Source organism: Muscardinus avellanarius, assembly GCF_963383645.1.
Source record: "Muscardinus avellanarius genome assembly, chromosome: 11".
Taxonomy (NCBI): domain Eukaryota; kingdom Metazoa; phylum Chordata; class Mammalia; order Rodentia; family Gliridae; genus Muscardinus; species Muscardinus avellanarius.
Window position 1 is genome coordinate 58,476,354 of NC_137797.1, and position 13,112 is coordinate 58,489,465.

The 13,112-nt window shown below is 39.7% G+C and overlaps 1 protein-coding gene across 3 annotated transcripts in view; it reads right to left on the reverse strand.

Annotated features, from left to right (window-relative positions):
- Positions 1–12,449, reverse strand: part of MON2 (MON2 homolog, regulator of endosome-to-Golgi trafficking) — a gene marked incomplete at both ends in the record, with an annotated part of 113,198 nt that extends 100,749 nt beyond the window's left edge. For all 3 annotated transcript variants that reach the window (XM_080705651.1, XM_080705650.1, XM_080705649.1), the window contains 2 exons: positions 454–517; positions 12,339–12,449. In XM_080705651.1, coding sequence (XP_080561777.1) covers positions 454–517; positions 12,339–12,449 — 175 coding nt within the window. The remainder of the gene's footprint in view (positions 1–453; positions 518–12,338) is intronic.
- Between the last annotated feature and the right edge of the window lie 663 nt (positions 12,450–13,112).

A 13,112-nucleotide genomic window follows, 5' to 3' on the forward strand; every position in this document is an offset into this window, starting at 1 on the left:
CACTCTCCTTTCTTCATGACTGTACTGCCTGAGTCAGAGTCAAAAGTTATGGGTACAACTAAATACACAATGACACATTATGAACTGTTTAAGGTCTTGAAAGATGGACTAAGAACCAATCTTTCATTCTATTCAATGAAACAAATATTACTTTTATGTAGAAAGTGTACCTTAGGTGAGTGACAAGAGGTAGAAGACAAAGCAAAAATGAGTAGAAAAAAATTCGAGCTTTTAAGGACTTAGTGGTTTTAAGTTTTCTGATTTCATAGAATTATATAATATTCAACCCTGGGAAATACAAACAGTTCACAGGTTAGGGACAGTCACATGTTCTGTATCATGAATATGTTCAGGGCATGCAAAAGAGGCGCTACAAGAAAAGGCTGATGACTTTAAGATTTTACTTTTAGTTAATTTTTTATTGACTGTTGAATTATTAATGCATAAAGTTACCTGCCAAAATTTCGGTGTTTCTTGCAGCTATTGTCTTAACCTTTATTATTCCTGATTCAGCAGCCTGTAAGAATAAAAATAATTGGAAATAAAACTTATTATCAACATAAATTATACAGGGATTAAGCCATAAGATAGCTAAAATTACAAGCATAGAGTCACTACTATCTTTTTTATTTTCAAAACATCAGAAACTAAGCTTAGTAGTGACATATTCAATGTAATAAAGTATGATTAATTTGACTATTCACAGCCAACTGCACGTTGCCTCCTTTTGCCTTAGTGTACAGCTCAACACTTCAATATTATACAATTCTTTTTTTCTTTTTTCTTTTTTTTTTTTTGTGGTACTGGGAACGGAACCCAGGGGCCTTCTACCTCCGGGCTACATTCCCAGACCAATTTTATATTTTATTTGGAAATAGGGTCTCTTAAACCAGCATAGGCTGGCTTTGAACCTGCGTGATCCTCCTGTCTCAGCCTTCCAAGTGCTGGGATTACAAGTGTGCGCCACCACGCCCGGCTCCAATATTATACAAATTTAAATGTTCAGAAAAAATAATAAAAATCTAATAAGAATATTCTTGCCCATTTCACATCTTCCCTCCTTCTACCACAAACAAAGTATAAAATGCTGCACAATCAAATAAATTACTGTTTTGGATTCAAAGAGCCAGTTTTCTTTCCTTTTCTTTTGAGATTAAATAACCAAGCATTTTGTTATTGCTCTGGTTATATTTTTTTAAACATCTGTTTCAGTTTTCATAACATGAAAGACTTTAGTCTGGTATGTTTACATCTGGCAGTAGGTGCAAGCCCAATAGCATTTTACAGAATGCCACAGAATTTCACTATCCAATATGATAGCCATTGACTACATGTCATGTAGCTATTAAGCCCTGGATATACTGAAACTATTCTCTAAAGATTTATATTGTTTATACTGCGAAATTATATTTTTAATACATCAGCTTAAATAAATATATTATTAAAACTAAATGTCTGAGGTTTTATTTTTGTTTTCCAGTGGACTGAACCCAAAGGTATTCTACCAATGAACTACATCAACAGGTCTCCTTATTTTTATTTTGAGACAGGGTCTTGCTAAATTGCCTTGGCTAGCCCAATCCTGTGATCTTCCTACTTCAACCTCTTAGTTGCTGGGACTATGGGCATGTGTGATTGCTCCTAGCTTTATTTTCTTTCTTAATTTTTAAATGCAATTTAAAATTACACATATGGATTGCATTTGTGACCCATATTCATTCTCATTCATATCCTCCCCTCCCCCTACCCCCTCTCTCTTTCTCTCCTTGGTGGTACTGGAGTTCCTGGAAACCCTTCAACCTCCAGGCTACACTCCCAGACCTATTTTTATATTTTTTTTAAATTTGGAAACAGGGTCTCTTAAACCAGCAAGGCTGGCTTTGAACCAGCGCGATCCTCCTGTCTCCGCCTCACAAGCGCGGGGGTTACAAGCATGCGCCACCACAGCGAGCGGAAACAGGGTCTCTTAAGACAGCGAGGCTGGCTCCAAACAAGCGCTATGCTCCTGTCTCCGCCTCCCAAGTGCGGGGATTACAAGAGTGCGCCACGCCCGGCCCACATTTTATTTCTATTGGACAATGCTGATATAAAATATTGATACGTTATTTCCATTACTGAAAATCAGAATGTACTTACTATATGGAAACATGGCTATTTTATACTTTATGTTGGTCTTTATACCTCAAAAAATAATATTCATAAGAAGTTATATGTCCAAGTTTTCCTATTAATTTTGCTTACTGCTTACTCATTTACTTTGTTAATCTCTTCTACTTGCTAAAGAACAACTGGTAGCAGGCTCTACAGGTTTAAAAATAAGAGTAACACAGTGTTCTATGGGCTCTTAATTTAATAACCAGCCAATTAATGCATAAAATAAAGAATACATTGTAGGCAATATCATGTGCAATAGGCCTCTGTCCTTTTGTTGCCTTCAAGCATGTCAAGCCCTTACTTGTATTTAGAGAATTCTTCATTCATGAAGTTTGGTGGATGACAGAGCCTGTCTTCCACTATTAAAATTGAAAATATTAGATACTTGATTTTTCACATTCCCTATCAGCCTATGCCTACCCAAACAGAAGCCTCACCAGGGATTTAAATATGTTAGATAGGGGCACTGAAAAGCAGGAACAAGAAAATTCTTTCTGATGACAGCAATAATGGAAGCAACACCAAGTTTCAGAGGGCAGCAGAACCAGTGGTGGCCTGGAATGAGTGACCAACACAACCAGTAGTGTAAGGCAGGACATCTAGTCACAATTCAGCATGCAACAACAGTAAATGGTCTCATTGGCACGAGTTTTGCTTTGGCTCTGACTGTTCAGTCTCCCCTTGTTCATGTACTTTTTCAAGGGCTGGCTCCATACAGCCTTCTACCAATTCTGTAATCCACTCATTATAACGGTATATTTTATTTTTGCTTAAATCAGCCATTTTCTTCTTTCACTGCTCACAACTAAGAATGTATAATAGTACTTATTTCTAAAACTTTAAGAAATGGAAGTGTTCTAAATTAAGATACTTGTAGAAAAACACAATCAAAGTCAATTCTTCATGGGAAAATTGGTTTTATGATTATCTGAGGCAGTGCATATTAGAACATAAGATTTAAAAAAAAAAAAAAAAAAAAACCTTGATGCTCAGGATGAACCTATTTCAGTAAAACCAGAATAGCTGCTAGTAGAAGCCACACATCAGGTTTTTTTTTTTTTTTTTTTAAATTCTTGGGCAAGTCCAATATCCAATAGGATTTAAGAAACTGATGCAATAATATAAGCAAGAGATAATGGACAGGCCCAAGATGATAGTGACTGAGTGGTTAAGAAGTGGTCAGATACCAGGCGCGGTGGCGAACACTTGTAATCCCAGCATCCGAGAGGCTGAGACAGGTGGATCACGGTTCGAGGACAGCCTCAGTTACTTAGTGAAGCCCTTTGCAACTCAGTGAGACCCTGTTTCAAAATAAAGAATTAAAAAAACAAAATAGGGCTGGGGGTGTAGCTCAGAGGTAGAATGCCCCTGGGTCCCATCCCAGTACAAAAAAAAAAAAAAAAAAAAGGCAGTCAGATTTTGAATATACTTAGAGATCCGCAAACCATAGCAAATTTACTACTATAAAAATTAAAGAAGAATGAAACACTAAAATTATTAGACATACTATATGATACTCATACTCCATCTCAAACTCTCTTGGGTATTCTTTTTTTATGTTATTGGGGTTCCTGAAAACCCTTTTACCTCCGGGCTACACTCCCAGACACCTATTTTTTTATATATATTTTTTATTTGGAAACAGGGTCTCTTAAGCCGGCTAGGCTGGCTTCGAACCTGCGCGATCCTCTTGTCTCGCCTCCCAAACGTGGGGATTACAAGTGTGCGCCACCACACCCAGTTTAGGTATACTTCTTACTGGGCTAGCTGAAATTAATCTGTGTCGCTGAGACTTCTTTCATCATCATTTTCAAAAGTTTAACTTCTCTTCCTTCTCACTATGCCATGTATACCTTGCATATATCCAATTTCAGTATTTCATTTTGCTTCATAGTCAACAGAGATTGATCAAACTGACTCATCATGAATATCCACGTTACTTGTCTATACTTCCTTAATTCTTGTCTGTCAAACCCCCCTAAAAGTTTCCAAAATCTAGCCCAGCACAGTGGTGTATGTCTGTAATCCCAGTACTTGGGAGGCTGGGACAGAAGGATCACAAATTCTAGGACAGCCTCAGCAAAATAGCAAGACTTTCAGCCAGGCGTGGTGGCACACCCTTGTAATCCCCGCGCTTGGGAGGAGGATCACACAGGTTTGAAGCCAGCCTCAGCTACTTAGTGAGACCCTGTTTCCAAATAAAATATAAAATAGGTGTGGGAGTATAGCCCAAAGTTAGAAAAACCCCTGGGTTCCCCCACCCCCAGTGCCACCAAAAAAAAAAAAAAAAAATAGCAAGACTTTCAGCAACCTAGTGAAAACCGGTTTCAAATAAAAAATTTAAAACAGGGCTGGGAGTATAGCTCCCCCGACACACACACACACACACACACACACACACACACACCAAAATATGTCCTAGGTGCTAGATGTCAGTCAATAAGTGGTTTCAAATTTGCCAGACACTGTTTTATAGAGTTGGCACATAAATGTGTGCATGTTTAACAAACATTTTACACATAATAGGAAGAATTAAGGAGCATTTTAAGTAGCCCCCAACAATATTTTAAAAGATATATAACCAGTACTTTCATCTCTAAATTCAAGGAAACAAGGAAAGAATTGTTACCTTAGATATAATTAGACCTACAACATAGTTCCTCATTTTGTGTATCTAAATTTCTATTATGAAAGGACTATGATACTGTATCATATTATTTTCATAGGCACCCTATGTTTCTGAACATTTTAGTGGCAATATTTATTTACATGTGTATATTAAGGTCCCCCTAACTACTCTAGTCTACTTCATTCTTAAGCCGGGCCTAGCATACATCTTTAAGAGTATCCCATATAAACAAAGGTCTTCAGAGTCAGATTTCATTTTTTTAAGCAAGGATTATAGGCGAGAACAAGTCTTTGGTTCTTGCTGTAAAAATATCTCCTATTCAAATAAGATACTATACCTCAATTATAAACATGTTGTTTTATTCCTGCATTGAGGAGGACTATGAAAAATTTGCTAGTTCTCAGATCTGAATAAATTATATAGGTTAAGGTAAGCAGTCTGATATATACTTTTGAGGGCATTTATGAGTTGAGAAAAATACATTGCAGCATTTAATATTTCTTACTCTTAAAATCAATATGTCTCAAGAAACATTTGCTTGTTTTCCCCAATACCATTTGCTGATTCTTCTTCCAGAAGCACCTAGCATATCCTTAGCCTCCTTTTTCACTCAAATAATTTTTTTCTAGCCGAACATGGTGGTGCATGCATGTAATCCCAGGAATTGGGAGGCTGAAACAGCCAGATGGCAGATTTGAGGACAGCCTCAGCAAGTAGTGAGATTCTCATTAACCTAGCTAGACTCTGTTTCAAAATAAAAAAATAAAATAGGGCTGGGGGTATAGTTTGGAGGTAGAATGATCCTGGGCTCAGTCCTCATTACCACAAAATATTATAATAATAATAATGATGATAATAATAGTATCTTTTTCAATCCCATAATCCCACAATTTCAATTACTTTATTAATGCTGAATTCTCAATTATATTTTTTGGTCTGTTTTCTAAGCTACAGGACTTACTAACCTAAATGCTTAAAAGAGATTTCCAAAGTCAGAGATACAGTTATACACATTGGGGACAGGCACTAAATCCATTCAGAGGGCAGTAGTAGCTCCAGTATAATTAAAAGGAGTTGAATAAAAATAAGGGGGCAGTGGAATCACCCAAGGGGTTGCTGAGTAATTTTTTTCTGAGAAGGGGGAGAGTAAACCAGTAAGTTTAGGAATCTATGGTTTTTAAGGTACCTTAAATTCAAAAGTATTTTTTAAAATATCAGCATCTTCTGTCACCCCCAAATTCCCATTTCAGCCCGGGGGGGGGGGGAGGGCTCTTCTTCAAATAATCCCTATTTTTTTCCCCTCAACAGTAGCATTACCTGTCCAGTCACTGGCCATATAACTGGGCTTTCTTCTTCATCCACAAGACTAATCAGTCACCAGGTCTGTTTTGTTTTGTTTTTGTGGTACTGGGGATGGAACCCAGGGGCCTGCTACCTCTGGGCTACAGTCCCAGACTTATTTTATATTTTATTTGGAAACAGGGTCTCACTAAGTTGCTGAGAGCCTCACTAAGTAGCTGAAGCTGGCTTCAAACCTGCGTGATCCTCCTGTCTTGGCCTCCCAAGTACTGGGATTACAAGTGTGCTGTCACCATGCCCTGCCTCCAAGTCTATTTGTTTAATTTACATTCTAGTCATTTTCTCTCAACTCCTACCTCCACACTTTAGTTCTTTTTTCAACTTAAAGGGTTGTTTCCTACCTACAATCTTGTCCTGTGTCCATTCAATGTTTTTTCTCTTCAATGGTTCCCTTGCACCCATCCTACTGCTTCTCAAACTGTATTTTAAAGACATTTTTTAAAAAGGGAAAAAGTCTCTTAGACTTATCCAGTCACTGACAAACCTAAACATGCACAAATACAATTATGAATTGGGTAGGCAGTGTAGCTCAGTGGTAGTGCTTGCCTCTCATGCATGAGGCCTAGGTTCATTTCCTAGAACAGCAAAAAGAAAAGGGGAGGGAAATAAGAAGAAAAACTATCCATAGCTTTTAAATTATAAACCCAACAAATTCATAAATTAAATATAAATCCAAACTAGCACTAACAATGTGACAAATTTGCTCTATTAAAATTCCCACTGCTAACAAGAGGAAGATAGCTGTAGCCTGGCCACAGTTTATTTTTCCTTTTTTCTTATGGTACTGGAGATTAAAACTAGGGACATTCTACTTTTGAGCTATACCCCCAGTCCTATTTTTTTCTTTTTAATTTTGAAATAGTCTCATTAAGTTACCATGCACTGGTCTCAAACCTGCAATCCTCTTATCTTAGCTTTCAAGTACTGGATTACCAGCATGAACTACTATATCTGAGTCCACAGGTTCTTCTGATTTGGGCACCCTTCTACTATGAGCAGTAACAGAAATAATTTCTTTTATCACTTTTTTCTATGATAATTATTGCAATGCCCTTCCATCTTTGCACTGTCTATAATCTCATTATGTCTGTTTCTCTATTCTAGCTATAAGCCACGAGAATAAGAAACATCTCACTCATCTCTCATTACTTATGCCTAACACTATGCATTTCAAATAGTAGCTGCATAATAAAATGCTTCTAAATAAATATATGTGCTGCCAAAGCGAGCACAAAATGCTTCTAAATAAATAAATGTAAAGTTCCAAGACGTACCAAATTCAAACTTTATGAAAAGTGGGAGGGAGAAGGAATTTTATTGCCTCATTAACTGAGAAATTAGGAGAAAACATGAGCCAGAGACTGGCAATGCCATCAGGGCTGCAGTTTAACTTCTCTCACTCCCTTGGCTCTGCCTGTTCATTGGACCAGTCCATTCTCAGGATACTTCCAGTCTTGGCAACAAATAGCTGCAGCTATTTCACACCTCACAATTCAAATAATACTATCTAGAAAGAGAGAAAGGTCTCTTTCAGTATTTTCAGAAAGAAAGAGGAAGCTTTTCTTTCTTAGGAGCACTCACTGGCATCATGACTTATGCAGGAATGGAGGTAGGGGTGATAGAAAAGAAGAAGGTTTAAACTAGATTAAGCTAAAACAAGTGCTCAGAGATAGAAGTGAGATTAGCTCACCTAAATCTGAAAGTAAGGGGTAAGTGTGGAATACTACTGAAGAAAGCACAGGGAATGGATGCTATGGAAGAAATTAACAAACATCCACTACTAGAACTATGTACAGCTTTACTTTTTTTGGGGGGGGGTGGTACTGGGGTTCCTGGAAGCCCTTCTATCTCTGGGCTACACTCCCAGACCTTTTTCTAAAAAATACTTTTTTATTTGGAAAAAGGGTCTCTTAAACCAGCGCAGCTGGCCAAGTGCGGGGATTACAAGCGTGGGCCACCACGCCCAGTACAGCTTTACTTTTTAAAAAATGCTTTTAACTCCTACTTCCCTTCATGAAAGCTCTTGTTCTTTTAACAACACATATTTTTCACTTCTCTGAAAATAAAACTTCAAATTGAAACAAATTTACCAAAGATCCAAATTAATTATTTATAGGACACAGCATGAAACAAGAGCTAAAGAAAAAAATGTGAAATTCAAGTAAATGGCAACTTAGATAATATAATGTACTCATTATATGGAGTTACCTGAAGACTTATGTGTCAGGTAACATCAGAAGACCTAACGTCAAGTCCACACTTGGGAGTACTTAATAGATCTAGAATACTCCCTAGAGGACAATATGCTCTTAAAACTACTACATTGAAGCCAGTAAGAATGTCTTCTGTAACATTCAATCATTATCTTGAAGTTTAAAAATATATCCCTATATGATGTTCTACTCAAAACCTCTGGCTTCTAGGAATCAAGTAAAATAAATCCTCTGTAATATATCACATAGAAGACTGGGGTGGTGCAGATTACATATAGATGACTAAAAATACGTATGCAATATGCATACTGACCCCTAAGAATTATTTAGAAAAGAAAAAAAATTTAAACTAAAAGTTGAAAATATAAAAATTATTAAAAAAAAATAACTTACAGGCCTAAGCAAAAGTTAAGGAAGCAGAGGAAAACATAGTAGACTGGCTAGCTTGGACAGGAACTTAGCAAGACTATCAACAATTTAGCAAGACCCTTTTTCAAAACAAAGTAGAAAATAGGACTTGGAGTATAGCTAGGAGTAGAACCTACCTGGGCTCAATCCCCAGCACCACACACACATACACACACAAAATATCCCAGCATAATGTTAAAACCTGGAACTAAGATAATAGCAAAGAGTAGAAAAAGGAGGGGTGGTTAGAAATTACAGAGCTGAGCAGGGCGTGGTGGCACAGGCTTGTAATCCCAGCTTTTGAGAGGCTGAGACAGGAAGATCTCAGTTCATGAACAGACTCATCTACTTAGTGAGGCCCTTTGCAACTCAGTGAGACCTAGTTTCAAAATAACGAACCAAAAAATAGGGCTTGGTTGTAGTTTGGAGGTAGACTGTCCCTGGGTTCCACCCTAAGAACCGCAAGGAAAAAAAATTACAGAGTTGGAAGAAACTGCTGACAATATAATGAATAGAAAGAGATGACAAGAGAAAAGAAAGCCAAATAATGTCTAAGTAGGTAACAATGATAGATAACAGAAAAAAAAAATAGGGGGATAGGTTATTTTTAGGAAGAGTTAAGTTCAGTTACAAGAAGTTCTATGTGAAAGATATTCTGGTAATGTGTTCAAAAGCAGCTAGAAATGCAGGTCTAAACTCAGCCAAGAGAACAGAGTGAGTGAAACAGATTTCGAAGTCACTAGCACTGAGTAAAAGGCCAAATCAATGGGAGACGACAGTGCTAAGGGGTGAAGCATGAAAGAAGATATCTAAAGACAATTTGGGATTAGAATTTACACACAAAGAAGAGCAAGGGGGGACGAGGAGGGGCGGGAAGAAAGAAAGTCAAATTGAGCCAAGATGGAAAGAATGACCAATGGTAATAAATAATGAGGCAAGGTAGATAATGATAATATAAAATCAAGTTAACATCATAGTTCCTTCATTTTACAGCTTTACTACTTTATGCATCTACTACTTTATGTATTTTACAGCTTTACTAATTTATGAAAATGACTGAATTACTCTAAACCTCATCCATAAAATGAAGCATTTAAAATGACATGATGTGCTGGGTGTGGTGGCACACACACCTGTAATCCTAGTACTTAGAAGGCTGAGACCTGAGGATCATAGGTTCAAGGACAGCCTTAGCAAGTAATGAGACTCTCATCAACCTAACAAGATTGTTTCAAAATAAAAATAAAACAGGGCTGAGGGTGTAGCTTGGAGGTAGAAAATGCCACTTGGTTCAATCCTCATTACAAACAAATAAGTGGGATGATGCATTAGTGTCAAAAGATGCAAAGTTCCTAGTCTAGATGAAAGGATATATTTTACTCAACCTTGAGTTAATGTCATGAAATAAAGGCAGTTTCTCATTTATTTTTGTATTTCCTGCCAGTCTTTACACTTCTATTAAATTATAACCCTACTAATAGCAAGACCTCTACTTTGTGCATGATTAAAACTATGCTCTTATAAAAAATAAAACAGTTCAATATTTTTTTGGGGGGTGGTACTGGGGTTCCTAGAGGCCCTTCTACCTCCGGGCTACACACCCAGACCTATTTTATATTTTTGAAACAGGGTCTCTTACGCCAGCGTGGCTGGCTTTGAACCTGCGCAATCCTCCTGTCTCCGCCTCCCAAGCGCGGGGATTACAAGCCTGCCACCATGCCCGGCAAACAGTTCAATTTTTGAAGTATTGTCTTGTTTTTTCAATTTCTAAGTCAGATACAGCATCTCTTACATCTATGTAACCAAAGAACAGTGCCAAAAAGGTAATCGATGCAATATTTAATTTTTGCCACTTGTCTTTTAATATATAAAACATAGGTTTATTCTGTTTTGATTATGGGAGGAAGAACACAATGTTAGGATGAAAATAACTATAGTACATTATAAAATACTAGGCCAAAACAGCTCCCAAATAAGCAAGTAGAGATAAGTAACAATGGATAAGTAATATGGAGGAACTCTTACAGAGAACCTTTACTTTCTAAAGCAAAAATCTCTACCAGTCAACTTCTATCAAGGCTGATAAAAGTGTCACCTGGAAAAATTACTCATACATTATTATTACTATTATTACCCTTGTTGATTCTATAATCTTAAGGAGAGGAGAAAAAAAACAAAACCTTCATCTGAAACCCTAATCCTGATCATCAAAATTCAAAGGACCTTCATTTCCTTTCCTCTTCTACTACCCATTCCCTAGACATCATCGTCTCCTAGTACATCGCTACTTGGCAATCTGAAATTCAGTATCCCTTCTATGGCCCAAACCACTACCTTGCTAGGATCTCATTTTCCAACCCCACATATCTTTAATTAAATTGGCCCCACTAGTACCTTAACCTTCCCACTTCTTCCAATTAACCAAAGCTACAGGGCTACCTTCTATGGGGATCTCACAATCTACCATCATTTTGGTCACTTTTCCTGCTAAATCTCTTGAGTACTCCAAGTCAATTTCTCCTCCACTTATATAAAGTGACCCACTGCTATTCTCTACCTTCCCGAGAGAGAGCGCGCGCACTAGTGTTGTTTGGGAACTGAACCCAGGAGTGTTCAATCTCTGAATTACACCCCTGGACCTTTTCATTTTTAATTTGAAGCAGGGTCTTGCTAAGTTGCTACAGCTGACTTCCAATCCTTCTGTCTCTATCTCCCAAGTACTATTATTACAGGTGAACACCACCACATCAAGTCCCACCCGCCACTTCTTTGTACTAGTAATTGCTTCTAACAAGCTTATTTCCTATCTTGTCTAGAAAGCAGAAAATGACGTGAGTTCTAGAACTGTGTGTTTTATGTTTGGAACCCTGAATACATTTCCCAATAGACATACTGTGATAAATAGCAGTTAAATTTCTAAGATAGCCTTAAAACCATACAATATAGAGGAATCATAGTTATTAAGTGAATTATTAAAACTGGGAACAATGATTTCTATGACTTATTGTTGAAATTACAAAGTAAGATTTGACATTTTCTTAATTTTGACGAACATTAAGTGATTTTGGATAGTTCATTAGATACTTTATGGGTTTGATAGAGTGAATTTTAATGACGCACACCAATAAAGCAAGCTGTTTCCAATTGAGCGATAGACTATTTTCGTAAGGAGCATAGATTCCACCACAACAATGGATATTTATTTTTAGGAGCAAGAAACCGACATACGCTTTAAAATTCTGGCTAGGTCAGTTTGGAGTAAATTCTGGCTCGGTCAGTTTGGAGTCTGAAAAGGGCCACAAAGTGTACAAACACACATAGCCGAACTAACAGAATCGGCTCACTCCACGAACTGCACTCCTAAATCAGGAGGATAGAAGAGTGGGAGAAATCAAATCGCCTCAGACCTCTCAACAGGCAACGATAAAAAGCGTTTGAGGAACAAATCACTGACTCAAATCTGCAAAGGAGAGGGCCTTCGCAAAGGAGACAGGACCGCGGGCTGCGGGTGCAAGTCTGGGTCTCCCAGGGCCGGACACGCTCAGGGCGCCTCTCCCCGGTCGCCCGAAGCTCACCTCCTTGACAGGTGGGAATTTCTTCTTGCATTCCAGTGACAAGGCCCGCAAGTCGCTCTGCATATTCTCCAGCAGCTTCTTCACCGCCTCGGGGCTGTTGGTGCCGGACATGATCGCCCGAGGTCCGAGCTGGTCTCCGAGCCGCACGGACACCAGCTCTGACGCTGTCAGCTCCCGGCCTGGGAGGCGAACCCCGAGCGAGCCCGAGCGCCCCCGCGGCCGCCGCTCCGCGCCCGGCTCGGCTCGGACGCGCCCCGAGGCTCCGCCCGCGCTGGCCGAGGAGCCCACCGGGCCGGCAGGTCCCTCCCGCGGCCGCGGGGCCGCCGCACCGGGCGTCACCGGCCGGGCTGCCAGAAGCTTCAGCGCCGGCTCCCCGGGCTCTCCAGACTCGCCGACGCCATTAGCCGAGTCGCCCACAATTCCGAGCGCGGCCGGGACACGTCAGCCGCACTTCCGGGCACCGCGGCCGCCGCCCCCGCCGCAGCCAACGCGGACGGCCGCGCGGGCGCGCTCCCGAGGCCCGGCTCCGGCGGGCGCGCGCCTCAGGCACCGCCCCTCCCCGCCCCGCGCTCCCAGCATGCCCCGCCCCGCGCTCCCAGCATGCCCCGCTCGGCCGGCCGCGTCGCCCGTCGTTCCGTTTCCGGTGAGGAGAGCCTGCGCTCAAGCCGCGTCTACCTCTGCGGGCGCGGGCCTTGCGCTCTGTGTCACTGTACACCATTTGCTTCCTTTTGACTCAAGGTGTCATTCGTCTCGTCCTTCCTTGTTTCTGCCACG